Source organism: Neopelma chrysocephalum, unplaced genomic scaffold (genome assembly GCF_003984885.1).
Source record: "Neopelma chrysocephalum unplaced genomic scaffold, ASM398488v2 Primary Assembly neopelma1_74, whole genome shotgun sequence".
NCBI lineage: Eukaryota > Metazoa > Chordata > Aves > Passeriformes > Pipridae > Neopelma > Neopelma chrysocephalum.
In genome coordinates, this window is record NW_020897735.1 from 7,593,275 (window position 1) to 7,605,346 (window position 12,072).

At 53.0% G+C, this 12,072-nt stretch overlaps 1 protein-coding gene, 1 long non-coding RNA gene and 1 other non-coding gene across 3 annotated transcripts; 2 read left to right on the plus strand and 1 right to left on the minus strand.

The window, feature by feature from the left end:
• Positions 1 to 23: 23 nt before the first annotated feature.
• LOC113969843 lies at positions 24 to 157 on the plus strand. Its single transcript, XR_003534945.1, has one exon. It is a non-coding gene; the product is annotated as a small nucleolar RNA SNORA17 (small nucleolar RNA).
• A 1,020-nt stretch (positions 158 to 1,177) lies between these two features.
• On the plus strand, positions 1,178 to 3,468 carry LOC113969630. Its single transcript, XR_003534910.1, has 2 exons — positions 1,178 to 1,234; positions 3,286 to 3,468. It is a non-coding gene; the product is annotated as an uncharacterized LOC113969630 (long non-coding RNA).
• Positions 3,469 to 5,412: 1,944 nt separating this feature from the next.
• DIPK1B (divergent protein kinase domain 1B) lies at positions 5,413 to 12,031 on the minus strand. The gene is made up of 5 exons (XM_027687599.1): positions 11,894 to 12,031; positions 9,290 to 9,424; positions 7,615 to 7,722; positions 7,258 to 7,434; positions 5,413 to 6,682 (listed from the first exon to the last, which is right to left on the minus strand). Exons 1-5 carry the CDS (start codon positions 11,954 to 11,956, stop codon positions 5,870 to 5,872), a joined length of 1,296 nt encoding a protein of 431 aa, XP_027543400.1. The 5' UTR covers positions 11,957 to 12,031; the 3' UTR covers positions 5,413 to 5,869.
• Between the last annotated feature and the right edge of the window lie 41 nt (positions 12,032 to 12,072).

Sequence of the window (12,072 nt, forward strand, 5' to 3'; positions counted from 1 at the left end):
GCAGTGTGTGTTCCTCACACAGCCCTGCCCCATCTCGTGTTGCAGGCGTGGCTGCAGTGCCACGTCTGTGTCAATCGGTGGCAGAGAGGAACAGGAGACTCCTTCCCTGGTGCTCTGACCCCTGTGAGCTCCCAGGATTGCTCAACAACCTGACATTTATTGCTTTTCCTGTTTGACTTTTTTTTTTTTCCCTTTAATGTAAATCTGAAATGGTGAAGGGTGGACAGGGCACAGCAGCTGTTTTACTAAAACTGTGTTAAAACCTAATTCAGATTTCTTTTATTGCTTTAGAAATCCACCAAATGGTTTGGGTTGGAAGGGACTTTAAAGCTCATCTCATTCCACCCCCTCCATGGGCAGGGACACCTTCCACTGTCCCAGGTTGCTCCAAGCCCCATCCAACCTGGCCTTGGACACTTCCAGGGTTGGGGCAGCCACAGCTTCTCTGGGCAAACTGTGCCAGGGCCTCCCCACCCTCACAGGGGAGGATTTCTTCCCAATATCTCATCTAAACTTCCCCCCTTTCAGTTTAAAGCCATTTCCCCCTTGTCCTATCACTAGATGCTCTTGTGAGGAATGGCAAATTGTAGTATTATCTATTCCAATAATCCTGAGTCCTTGGAGATTTGCTCTCTGTTGATCTCATTAGAGGTCAGAGATCAGAGATGAGTTGCTTGATGTTGTTTCCACATTTAACTCTCTCTCCAGAGAATCAGCAGAAGGTGGAGCACAATTCCTTTGAAGAGCAGTTAAAATGATGTCAGTTTTAACTGCATCAGGGGAAGGTCCTTCCTCATTTTTACAAGGGCAAGTAGAAGTGACAGCTCTGTTCCTGAATTCTATTTTTACTCCTTCCTGGCCTTTGAGATATTCTTGATTGCTGCCTGTGAAAGGGCACCTCGAGCTGTGCAGGGTTTGGCATTGTGCAGCTGTCAAGAACTGTACCTGGGAGTGGAGGAGATGAGGGAAACAGGCACTTAAACTTTGTTTCCAAAACATGGGCAGGGTGTGGATTTAGCACAGGGAGGAAATTACACCTGGAGTAAATTTAATCAGAAGATGCAATCAGGAATCTTCTGAAATGTGGCTTCATAATCATGCTTGCTTTTGGGGGGGAGAAACACAAAATCAGCTCAATCCTTTACAAAAAAAAACCAAACTGAGGATGTTTTTCCTTCTCACAGTTCCTTTCAAGAGCAGAGCAGAGTTCTGGAATGTTCCTCAAATGTCAAAGGTGGGTGTTGGGTCATTTGTCAACGTGTTACCAAAGTGAGTGGAAAGAAACCCTTCTGTTGGTACATCTTGTCCTGCTGAACTTCTTGCAGGACATGGACAAAAAAAAATTAAAATGCTACTAAAACATTCTTGCAGGAAAAAAACTTAAAATTCAGTATTTTTTCATTTATTTTTGCTGGCAAACCTCTATTTTGGGTAAAGCACTTTCAGGTTCTGCTAATGCAGGCAGTTTTGTGAGCAATCTTTAACACCTCTGATTGACACTTATTTCAGTTCCTCAAACTGCCTTTCTCAGCTCCCAAAGTGCCTCCTTTCAGGGGCAGCTCTGTCAGGACAAGAGCTTAAACTTTTATGTGCCTGAAGAGTCTCAAAACAGGCTCTGGTGCTGCTGACACAAAACTGCTGCAATCATGTTTGTGTCACAGACGTGCAAAATGAGGAGATGATCTCTTAGAGAGGTAATTGAGAAAGAAATAAAAATACTGATTTTGGTAATCCAGGGAAAACTTTAATGCTGAAACCTGGAAGTCTTTTGAAATCCTTCAGCAGTGATTTCAAGTGCAGCAGTGCTTTGCCCTGTTTCCCAAGACAAGATCTCACTTCCCCATGCATCATGTTCTGGCTGGTAAAACATCAGACAAGAAGCAAAAATGTAATTTATTGAGCACAGTATGAGTTTTTAGTTTGGTTTTTTTTGTGTGTTTATTTTCTGGCACGATGGCAAAGGAATCTCCAAGGAGGGAGCACAGGTATCCTGTATGCAGATAGTTCTGTGTGTCACTGTACTTCCTTGGGTGACATGGGGCACATGAACCTGTTCTGGGAACGAGTGGGGAGAGGAGTTCTGACCACACAGAGATTGTGGAACTGAGGCTTTGCAGCTTTGACAGACTCTGGCAGAGCTAAACGGTGGGAAACCTCATTAAATGGGCATTAAGGAGGGCCAAAGGTGCTGCAGAGCCTGCAGGTTGTTCTGGCTGCAAAGTGAGACCTTTAATTGGGAAGAGTCGCTGCCTCCAGCAGTGGCTTTGGAAAAGAATGCTAATCAGGTTGGGGGGAGATGGTTATGCCTTGGGATGTGACTCTTCTGTTTAAATTTCCTGACTTCTTTCAACCCTAAAATACATGTTTGGGGTTTTTCATCAGGCTTTACTCACATCAGGGGTCCTGGATGGGCCATGAGTGCTAATGAGTGTCTGCAGAACTTCCCTGTGTGAGGCACAGGATAACTCTGAACATTTTCCTGGTAGCACTTGCTGTGAACTGCCTTCCCCAGCCTCAACAGCGCTCCTGGGCCAAGAGTTTGGCTTTACTGAAAGAATACCTGGCTCTCCACTGTGGAAAAGAGAAATGTTTTGTATTAAGATGGTTTTGAGAGAAATTAAAAATGTCTCAGCACATAACTTAGCCCTTCATCATCTAAGAATGGTTTATGTCATGGCTTTGAACACTGGAAGAAGCCCAGCTTTTCCTTCCCTGCACTATTAATAGTTTGGCTCTGCCCTGAGGTTGGCAAACTCAGCTTGGGTTTTTCGGGAGTGAAGGAATAATCCAGAGCAGGCTGCAGCTATCCTGCTCTTCAGTTAGCCCTTCCTAAACTCACCCAAGTGCCCTGTGTGCCCAGACAGATATTTTTCCAAAAGCTTTCTGTTGAAATGGTGAAGAATTTATCCTAAATTGGTGCCATCTGCTTCTGTCACTGCTGTGGGTCCTGAGCCACACAGATATCCAGGCAGGGAATCCAGGCAATGGGATTTGAGGTGTTCCTGTGGTTCTGGACTGAAGGAAATCCTTTTCTAAAAATAACCTTCTGAACGCTCATAACTGAGCCCTTCTAATGACTGCCCTAACGTTTGGGTTCATTTTATGAAGCTTTTTTTATTTCACATCTGGGATGTAAAAAATCTTTGGACAATTCCAAGACAAACAATGGCAGCAGAGTCTGGATGACAGGAGTTAATTAGCTCCTTAGTATTCACATTATTTCTCCCTTTTCCTGGCTGTATTAGAATTTGTCTGACATCCTGGGCCCTTTTTTTTTATTTGCAGGTCATGGCCTGAGTTTCAAAATTCCTAAGAAAAATAGCAACAGCAAAAAAAGCAATTGGCAGTGTCTGCATGTGAAGATTCGTGGATTCCTCAAAAGCTGATCATCTGTGTTTTCTCTGCATGGCTAAGAAGGATTTTTTAAAAATAAAACTAAATAAAGATGCCACCTACCATAAGTCTGAATGGGGCTTGTGTAGTTGTAGCACCCCAAGTAACACTATTTTTTTAACCATTCTAGGATTTAAGACTTCTGTTTGTAGATCTGGGAGCTGGGATGGTTTTGTACTTCTGCAATTAAAGGTATTTCTTACCTCCAACCCCTTGAGCACAAATCTGTGCTGCAGAAGCAGCAGCATCCAGTGAGATCAGATTATCAGTGTTTGTGTTCTGGCTTTTTATTCCAGCCTCTGTGGGAAATCTGGAGGAGGTTTGACTGTAAAATAGCTTTGCCTTTACTCATTCTCTCCTATATTCCTGTGTAGCTTGTAAACCATGAGCACTGCAAAGAAAGACTTGGTGCTTTTCATTAGGGATGAGCAAAACTGTGCTTTGGGGTTTGTGAGTCATCAGTGATCCCTGGGAGTGTCCAGTGCTGTGGGATATATGGATCAATGATGGTGATGGGACAAGTTGTTGTCAGAAGTGTTTATTTCAATAAATCTTGTCAGGTACAGGGGCTGCCTCTCCTGGATCTTCACCATAAATACTTAAAAATTCTGATATTGAGGGGAAAACCCTTCCTTTTCCAGGAAGTGCTTTAACACTGCTTTGGGGGAAAGGAGCAGCAGGGATTTAGTGGGAATATCTGGATAAAATTTACCAGTAAATAAGAGAGGGGAAGGTGAGAAATGGCTTCTCTGATGACCTGAGGAGGGCACTTGCCATGGCTGGGTGTTGGATTCCTTTGCTAATAGCAGAAGGAAATTAATTTGCCAGTGGAGCTGGTTGCCATGGGGATGCAGGACAATGGATGAGCTGCAGTGGCTCTGTGGAGCTTCATTACTGAATTCCAGTGAATTCCAGCCCTGCCCACGTGCTCCCTCCTGTGCAGGTGAACCCACACCTTACATAGGGCCCTGCTCACCTTGGCAGCGTCTGTACCTGAGCCAGGGTGACTCAAGGGGCTGAGGATTGTCACCCTCCAAACACAGAAACTTTGGGAGTGCTCAGCCTTTCCATGGATAAATTGCACTGCAGAGGCCACTGCTCAGCAGGGAGTGAGCTCTGTGCTGGATACAGGGCCCTGCTGACCCCATAAACACCAGTGCGAGGTGATGAGGATCTAACACAAGGAAATCCTGGTTTCTCTCCTCAGAGGGCTCCTAAATGTGTAGCCACAGCTCTGCTGATCACATTCCCAGGTGATACAGACTGTCAGGTGTGGTTTTAATTGGGATTGTACATCAGCTGCACACTCCACTGAGGAATTGTTGGCAGGAGAACCACTGTGTGGCCCAGCAGCATGGCTGTGCTGGGAACAGAGCAGCCTTGGGGGAGTTTATAAAAGCTCTTCCTCCCTACCCACAGTTTTAAGATTGCTATAATTGGGCATTTAAAGGAAACTGCTATAGTTAGAGCCCTGGTAGTACATACACAGCCAAACAAATGTCTTGAGACCTGCTGAAAGCTTGCCTGGAAATTCACTTTAATAACAAGAGAAGCACTGGATTATTCTGGTATTAACCTTCAACCTCTGCAGGGCAAGCCCAGCTTAGTTTTAGGAGAATTAAACTGAGAGGTTGGTTTATCCCTGCTCTGAGTGTGGTGGGAAGGGACACACGGAGCACATTAACGGGTCAGAACTGTTCATGTTTAGCCCTTTGCCTTTAAGCTCTCCTTGGCCTTAGAGCTTCCAAAGCCAACACGTGAGGGAATGGCCTGTGCTGCCAATTTTGGACTTGGGGTGGGAGCAGCCGAGTGGGAGCCTCACACAAGCCATGGCATCACTGTCAGGGTCAGGCACTTAAAAATGGAACCAAAGAATTGCCAGGATTCTCCACTGTGGAACAGACTGCTTATCTGCTTCCTATGTTACAGCTGGATCTGATGGCAGATGACTCAGACACTTAAGGAGAGATTTTGATTCAGGAAATCTACCTTTTCCTCCTTTTTAGACCACAAACAAGCTGGTACTTAACGGGCTGCTGTTTTGCTATTGATGTACTGGTGTGATTCACGTAAAAGCTGTTTATTTACATCAGAGACGTTCATCAAAAGAAGATGTGACAAGTACAGCATCAATGATTCATTCCCATCGCTCTGCTCTGCTTTCCTGTTAATCAAGAAACGCTTAGACGCATCCAGCTGGGCTCTGCTTCCTTATCCCTTTCCATGTCATCTTCCTCCCCCAAGCCTGTCCAGCCTGGTGTCCCAGCTCTGCAGACACTCCTGCTGACTGATCCATGATCCTGCTGGGCGGTGGAAGTCATGAAGCTTGGTTTTCCATGGAGAAGGGGCTGCAGCTCTGCTGAACTCCCTGTGCAGGGTGTATTTTACCTGTGGGGAAGATGGAGAAACAGGCCTTCAGCCCTTGGGCTTGACTCCGAGGTGGCAGATCCTAAACTCCGGGGCCGCGCTTCCCCCATTAGGAATATTTGGTGTTGGAAATCTTCTTCCAGAGCAAGGTCTTGAGGTTGTTGAGCACGAGGGAGTGGTGCACCTCCATCTGGCTGGCCAGGCCGCTGAGGGTCGTGCAAGTTCGGAGCTGCTTCTGCAGCTCGTCCTTCAGCTCCAGCGGCGCCCCGTACAGCAAATAGTCCTGCAGCAACCCGCACACCTTGGCCAGGTTGGGCTGCACCATTTCACCCTTGCACTGCTTCAGGAGCTTGTCGCAGGCCGCCGTGCAGTCCCGCCCGTAGGTGCAGTCCACGTTCTGCTCACAGTGACGCCCCTTGAGGAACCCCCTGATTGTCGCCTCCGTCGCCACCTTCCTCAGGTCGACCATCTTGAAGTCGAACTTGTCGTTGTAGCCCACGTTCCTGAAGCCCGTCTCGCAGATGTAGAAGCTCCCGTAGGTGCCGTGGAAAATCTCCTCCACGAACTCCAGGAGGCCGATGGCGATCTTGGCGCGCCGGGGCCAGGCCGGCGCGAACCACTGGTGGAGGAGCTGGTGGGCGACGGAAGGCAGCAGCGACTGGAGGAAAGGGGGGACATCCAGCCCGTAGAGGGAGGTGTGGGGGATCTTCTCGGTGACGTAGAGGTCCCCACAGTGCCCCAGCAGCTTGGCAGTGTGCTCCTTCTCGTGCAGGGAGAACATGAGAAGGAACTCATTGAGCTGCAGCAGCGCCCAGATGGATTTGGCCTCGGCCAGAGACACTTTCCCGTCGCGGTTCACGTCGGCCATGGCGATGATCCGGCTCACCAGGGCCGGGAGGGATGGCTGATCTCCCAGCTTGGACTGCAAATGGGACAAGAGGTGGCATCAGACCCCCAGAGCTCTCTGTGTTTGGGCGTCATATCGCAAAACCCAACTGGGAGTGCAAAGACCTGAGCTGGGGAGAGGAGGAAACAGCCACCACACTCCAGAAGATCTGGTGCCACAACATTGTGTGGACGGATTCAGCTCCAGCAGAATGTTACCAGCCTCAGGGCTCCAGAGAGGAGCGTAGTTTTGGGAGCAAAGGCCAGGCACCACTGCTGCCTCAGAAGCCCCACAGAGGGGTAACTACCAGGGCCACCATGGGCTTGTGAATCAGCTCTGCCCAGCACAGATGCCACCCAGAGCCAAGGCACAGAGGCCTCCAGGGCTGCTGCTACTCAAATATCACAAATAAGAGTTCCTGGGAGAAAATGGAGGTTTTTCTCCACTAATCCAGTACGTGGCAGGGAGCACCCAGCCCAGCACCCAGCAGTGGGTGGGGGAGTGTGAGCCAGAGGAGATCTCGTTCAAGGGCAAGGAAAGACACAATCAGTCTTCCCAACTTGTAGGTGGCATCCTGGGCCTGTGGGATCCCACAAGACCCTTGCACTGACCTTGAGGAAGTTGAGGAGCATTTCTTTGAACTCGTCCATGGACGTCCCCCGCGTGGGTTTGTCGAAGAGCACCACGTCCCTCCTGGGCACAGAGTCGGGGCGGCTGTCTGCCCTCAGGGCTTCTCCAATGCCACATTTGATGATCACCTCCCTGTCCCTCCAGACCCCGCTGTAAACCTGCAGCACAGGGGAGGGGACAGGGCGAGGTGGGAGAGGAACAGCAAGTGCAAAAAAACCCCCCAAAGCTGGGTTCTGGTTTGGTTGAGGACGGGAACAGGGATGGGGTGAGGAGGAGATCTCCCGGGTTTTATGCCTGTACCCATCCTGTGCCATGTGGTGGAGGAGGCAGAGACCTACCTGCTGGGTGGGAGAGGAGGAGAGGCAGTGCTGGAAGAGGAGGCCACGCTCCTCACACAGGTCCTTGCACGTGGAGCCAGAAATGATTCCTTTCTTGTACTGGTCACACTGGGGAGGGGAAGGAGAAAGAGGAGCTCAGAAGGGGCAGCTTCACATTCACCTGAAGAAGTCTGACAGATCCAAGCTGATTCCTGCAGCTCATGGAGCACCCCAAGCACACAAGCTGGGGGTTTGTGACCCCTTCAGACACCCATGCCATGCCAGCACAGTGTGCAGATGGTTTTGGGTGATGTCTGCACCTTGGTGGCCATTTTGGCCACTTCAGGGGGCTGGGAGGGAGGGGAGCACCTTGTGCTCAGACCTTGATCAGGGAGATGTAGTGCCAGTTACTCAGTCCAGCCTCTTCCAGCACCCCCAAACTTCCTATTCCGTTTTCCAAAGATATCCCAGCCCAAAATGTCCTCTGCTCTAAGACCCAGAGAAGGGTCTGGCCCTTGGGGATGGCTCAGTGCCTTGGGCACAATGGGGCTGGGCTGGCAGGGACCCCCTGTGCTGCTGGAGGGACCGCAGGAGATTTGCTCCTGGATGCAAATCCAGGAGTTTGGGAGAGCTTCCAGGGCTGGAGGAGAGGACAGCGTGGATTTGAGGAGAATGAGGATGCAGAGGCTGAGGCTGCTCAGCAGAGCAGCAGCCCCTGCTGTGAGATGGGCTGGCCCTGGTCCAGGGGGTGGCAGGGACAGGGACAGACGGTGGCTCTGATCCTCTGGGTTGGGAGCTGGAGACATCCCTGGGCAGGAGAGGCTGCAGTGCTGCAGCTCCTCAGTGACAGCACAGCAGCCTCGGGGCTGGAAGCAGGAGCTGCAGACATTCACTGCATCTTTTCCTTTTTTTTTTTTTCTGATGTGGATGGGAATTAACCCTTGGACCTGCTCACAGGGGACACAGCCAGACAGAGTGTCTGGAAGCCCGAGCTCAGAGCAGGAATTAGCGCCCAAGACCCCGTGGTCGGAGTCAGGCAGAAAATCAAATTAAACGATCGTCGCTGTTGTTATGGCAATTCCTGCCTCCCTCCTCTGCTGGGGGATTGACCAACGAGGCATGTTCTGACAGAGCCTGGTGTCCCCCTCCTCCCCTGGGCTGGGCAGGTGACCTGTCATGGGCCACACAAAGCGATCCCAGGGGCATCCCTGCTTGGATCTGAGGGGGACAGGCTGCACCCCACTGCAAACCCCAGGCAGGGGAAAAACACACCAAGCCAAGCTGCCACGAGGTGTCTGCTCTGGTGCTTTCCTTAGGGCACATCAGCAGCTACAGAGAGGTACCCATGGACTGGCTGCTCCCCGTTTTTCTCCAGCTCTGTGGAGCCCAGGGTGGGTGGCACAGTGCTGTCCCTGCCCACAGATCCTGCTCACTGCTCACTGATGTTCCAGCTTCATCTCCACAGGCATTAATCTGCCCACGTCTGCCTGGCCTGCCCTGGCTGCTTCCCTCTGACATCTCATTACCTTGTTTCTCCCTCTCCCTGGCAGGGGAAGGTCACCTCTCCCGCCCCCGGGGACGGCGCCAGGGAAGCAGCTGCCAGGAGGGCTCCATGGCCCAGCTTTGGGGCTTGGGAGGGAGGGAATGGGGCTCCCACAACCCTGCTCACCCCAGCACCCCAAACTGGCCCACTCACGATTATCATCCGGCAGACGTGGCCACGGCAGAGCTCGGAGTAGGACGAGTAGTGCATGTAGGCCACCCAGCTGCCCACAAAGATGCCCAGCCACACCACCAGCAGGTACTTCACCTTGATGCCCGGGAGGCGGCCCTGGAAGGGAAAGGAAAGGCAGGTGAAGGGCAGGGCTCTGCCCAGGGCAGCGGCAGCCGGACAAGGACAACATCTGCTGTACAAACTGACCTGAGCGTTGGCGAAACCTTCAGCCTTTTTTTATATATATATTCATCAGCCTATTATGCAACTCCTGCTTCAAGTAGGTCACTTAAAATTCCCTAAAAGCAGGGAGATTACAGCACTGGGCTGCAAGAGCTGGATGCTGTGCATCCCTGGGAGCTGCAGCCAGGAACACCCGCTCTGCTGCCCTTCCCCTGTCGGGGCTGTGAGAGGCTCTGCTCCTGTTTGGGGAGACCCTTCTCAGCAAGAACCCCCCTTGCAAAGCCCCACAGGCACAGGTGGCTGCCACCACCAGCTCCTGCATGGAAACAGGCAAGTGAGGGACCTGGCAGCACATGGGGGATGCTCCGTGCAAACAACTTGAGGCTCACAAGGGGATTTTGTTTTCTTGGCTTTGTTTCTTCCCCCTGACCCTGCACGAGCAGCTCTGCTGCCATCTGGCCTCCCACAACAGAGGCTGCTCACCTGCCTCATGTCACATGGTGCAGATCCCTGGCAGTTCTGAAGGGCAGGGAATGAATCCTTGCATCAAACACCTCGTTCCCTCCAGTTTCTACAGGTAATTCTGTAGAGAGCCAGTGGCCACCTCCAAAGCCTCCTCCCTCCTTGTGCTGGTGAGAGCACAACCTGCTGCTGGGATAGGGCTGGGTCTGAGTGGGTGCAGCACTGACAGGGATCCTCGCTTGGGTCTTGTAGCCCAAACTCACTCCCACCTCCAAAACACCTCCTCCCCACCCCTCTGCAGGTTCTGCAGGGGCTCTGTCAGGGTGATGGGGCCTCCTGCCTTCCTGGCTGCAGCCACTGGCTCACCCCAGCCCTGGGAGTCCCAGGAATGAGCAGGCAAGGGTGAGAGCAGGCAGGTCTGCCTTGAGACCATGGCATTTCTCAGGTTAATTGGAAACCCTGGAGTGAGAAGCGGGCAAGGGTGCCTGGTTTGCCTGTCAAGCAATGGCACCGCTAATTAATGTGAAATTTAATTAAAGAGAACCCAACCACGGCCAGGACTTGGCAAAGACAAAGGATGGGTGGCTGCTCCTGTGAGCTGAGAATCAGCTCACGGCCCTGAAGTCAGACACACACCTCTGTGACCCCGAGAGCCTCCCCAGCACAGCAGCCCCCCCAAAACTGCCCAAGGGTGGGTACATGACCCATCAGGCCTCCTGCCCTCAGCAAAGGGGTCTTCCCATGGACCTCCTACTAGAGACGTGTCTTGGAGCAGCAAAACCCTGGAAAGGCCAGAATGTCCCTTTTTGGTTATTTCAGACTTGGAATTTGTCATATTCCTGGGGCAGGAGGGGGATCAGGACTCTGGTCTGAGCATGGCACGGGGAGCACTGGCTTCATCATCCCCTAAATGGTGGAAAAATTTGTTGGGGATGCATTTCAACGAGAGATGTCACCGGGATTTGGGTGGATTTTGGATTCCGAGCTGATGCCGAGGGCTCCTCCAGGGCCTCAGTCTCAAGGCACGGGAGCTTCCCTGCCCACTGCCTGCCCTGCACCAAAGGGTGTTACCTTTTGTTTGTGAGAGTTGATGTGTTTAGTTTTAGGATGACTCTGGAGGAACCTGGAAGTGACTTTGGGCAGGACCTGACTTCAAAGGCAAAATGGATGCAGCACCACAAAATCCTGCTCCATCCCTGTGTCTCCCCTGCAGCACCCTGGGAACACGGGGTTGTTTCACAGCACCCCCAGCTCTGCACCCACCTCCTGCCAGCACCCTCTGCCCAACGGGAACCCCCTCCCGTGTCCCCCACCTGCCCTCAGGGATAACCTCTCTGGTCCAGGACCTTTGCCAGAGTCGGGGTTTCTCATCCCACAGCTGCAGAGAAAACACCCACACCAGCATCCCTGACATCCCTGGTCCTCAGCATCTCCAGTCCCTGGAGCCCTGAGGCGGGTCTCCAGTCCCCCCCCGGCAGCTCGGGGATGGGAAGAGGGGGAGAAATAAAGAAAGAAAGGAAGAGAAGGAAGGAGCCACCCCTGCCGTGCTGCATCGGCGGCTTCACCCAGCGCTGCGGGCTGCCGGATGGGCTGCCCTGATGCTCCCAGGCTCCGGCACGGCGGAGCGCGGCGCGGGTTATGCAACGAGCTGCGGCCGCCGGTGCCGGTCCCGACCCTCCCAGTGCCGGTCCAGACCTCCCCGGTGCCGGTCCAAGCCCCCGCGGTGCCAGTTCCCGGCCCCCCATCTCCCCGCACCGGCGGCGGTGGGACCGCGGCGGAGCGTCCCTTTGTGCACGGCCGGTGCCAGGATGCGGAGACGGGCATCGCCGAGCCCACATCCCCCCATCCCGGCGCATCCCCCCATCCCAGCGCATCCCCCCGGCCCGGCGCACCCCCGAGCCCGCATCCTCCATCCCGGAGCATCCCCCCTCTCCCGGGTACCTGCAGGCCCTTGGAGAAGGGGCAGAACAGCACCAGATGCACCAGCCGCCGGATCCTCCGCATGCTGCGGGCGCCCCGCGGCCGCGGGCCTCAGGCTCCGGGGGGCATGGCCGGCGCGGCCGCGGCCCCCGCCTCGCCGCCGGGGCCGGGGGGACCCGGGGGGGGCCGGGGATGGGGGG

Coding starts and splice junctions, on each gene's coding strand:
- DIPK1B (XM_027687599.1), bottom strand. CDS start 11,956: ATGCGGAGGATCCGGCGGCTGGTGCATCTGGTGCTGTTCTGCCCCTTC. Junction 9,425..11,893: donor CCTTCTCCAAGGGCCTGCAG/GTACCCGGGAGA, acceptor TTTCCCTTCCAG/GGCCGCCTCCCGGGCATCAA. Junction 6,683..7,257: donor TGCTCCTCAACTTCCTCAAG/GTCAGTGCAAGG, acceptor TCCCATTTGCAG/TCCAAGCTGGGAGATCAGCC.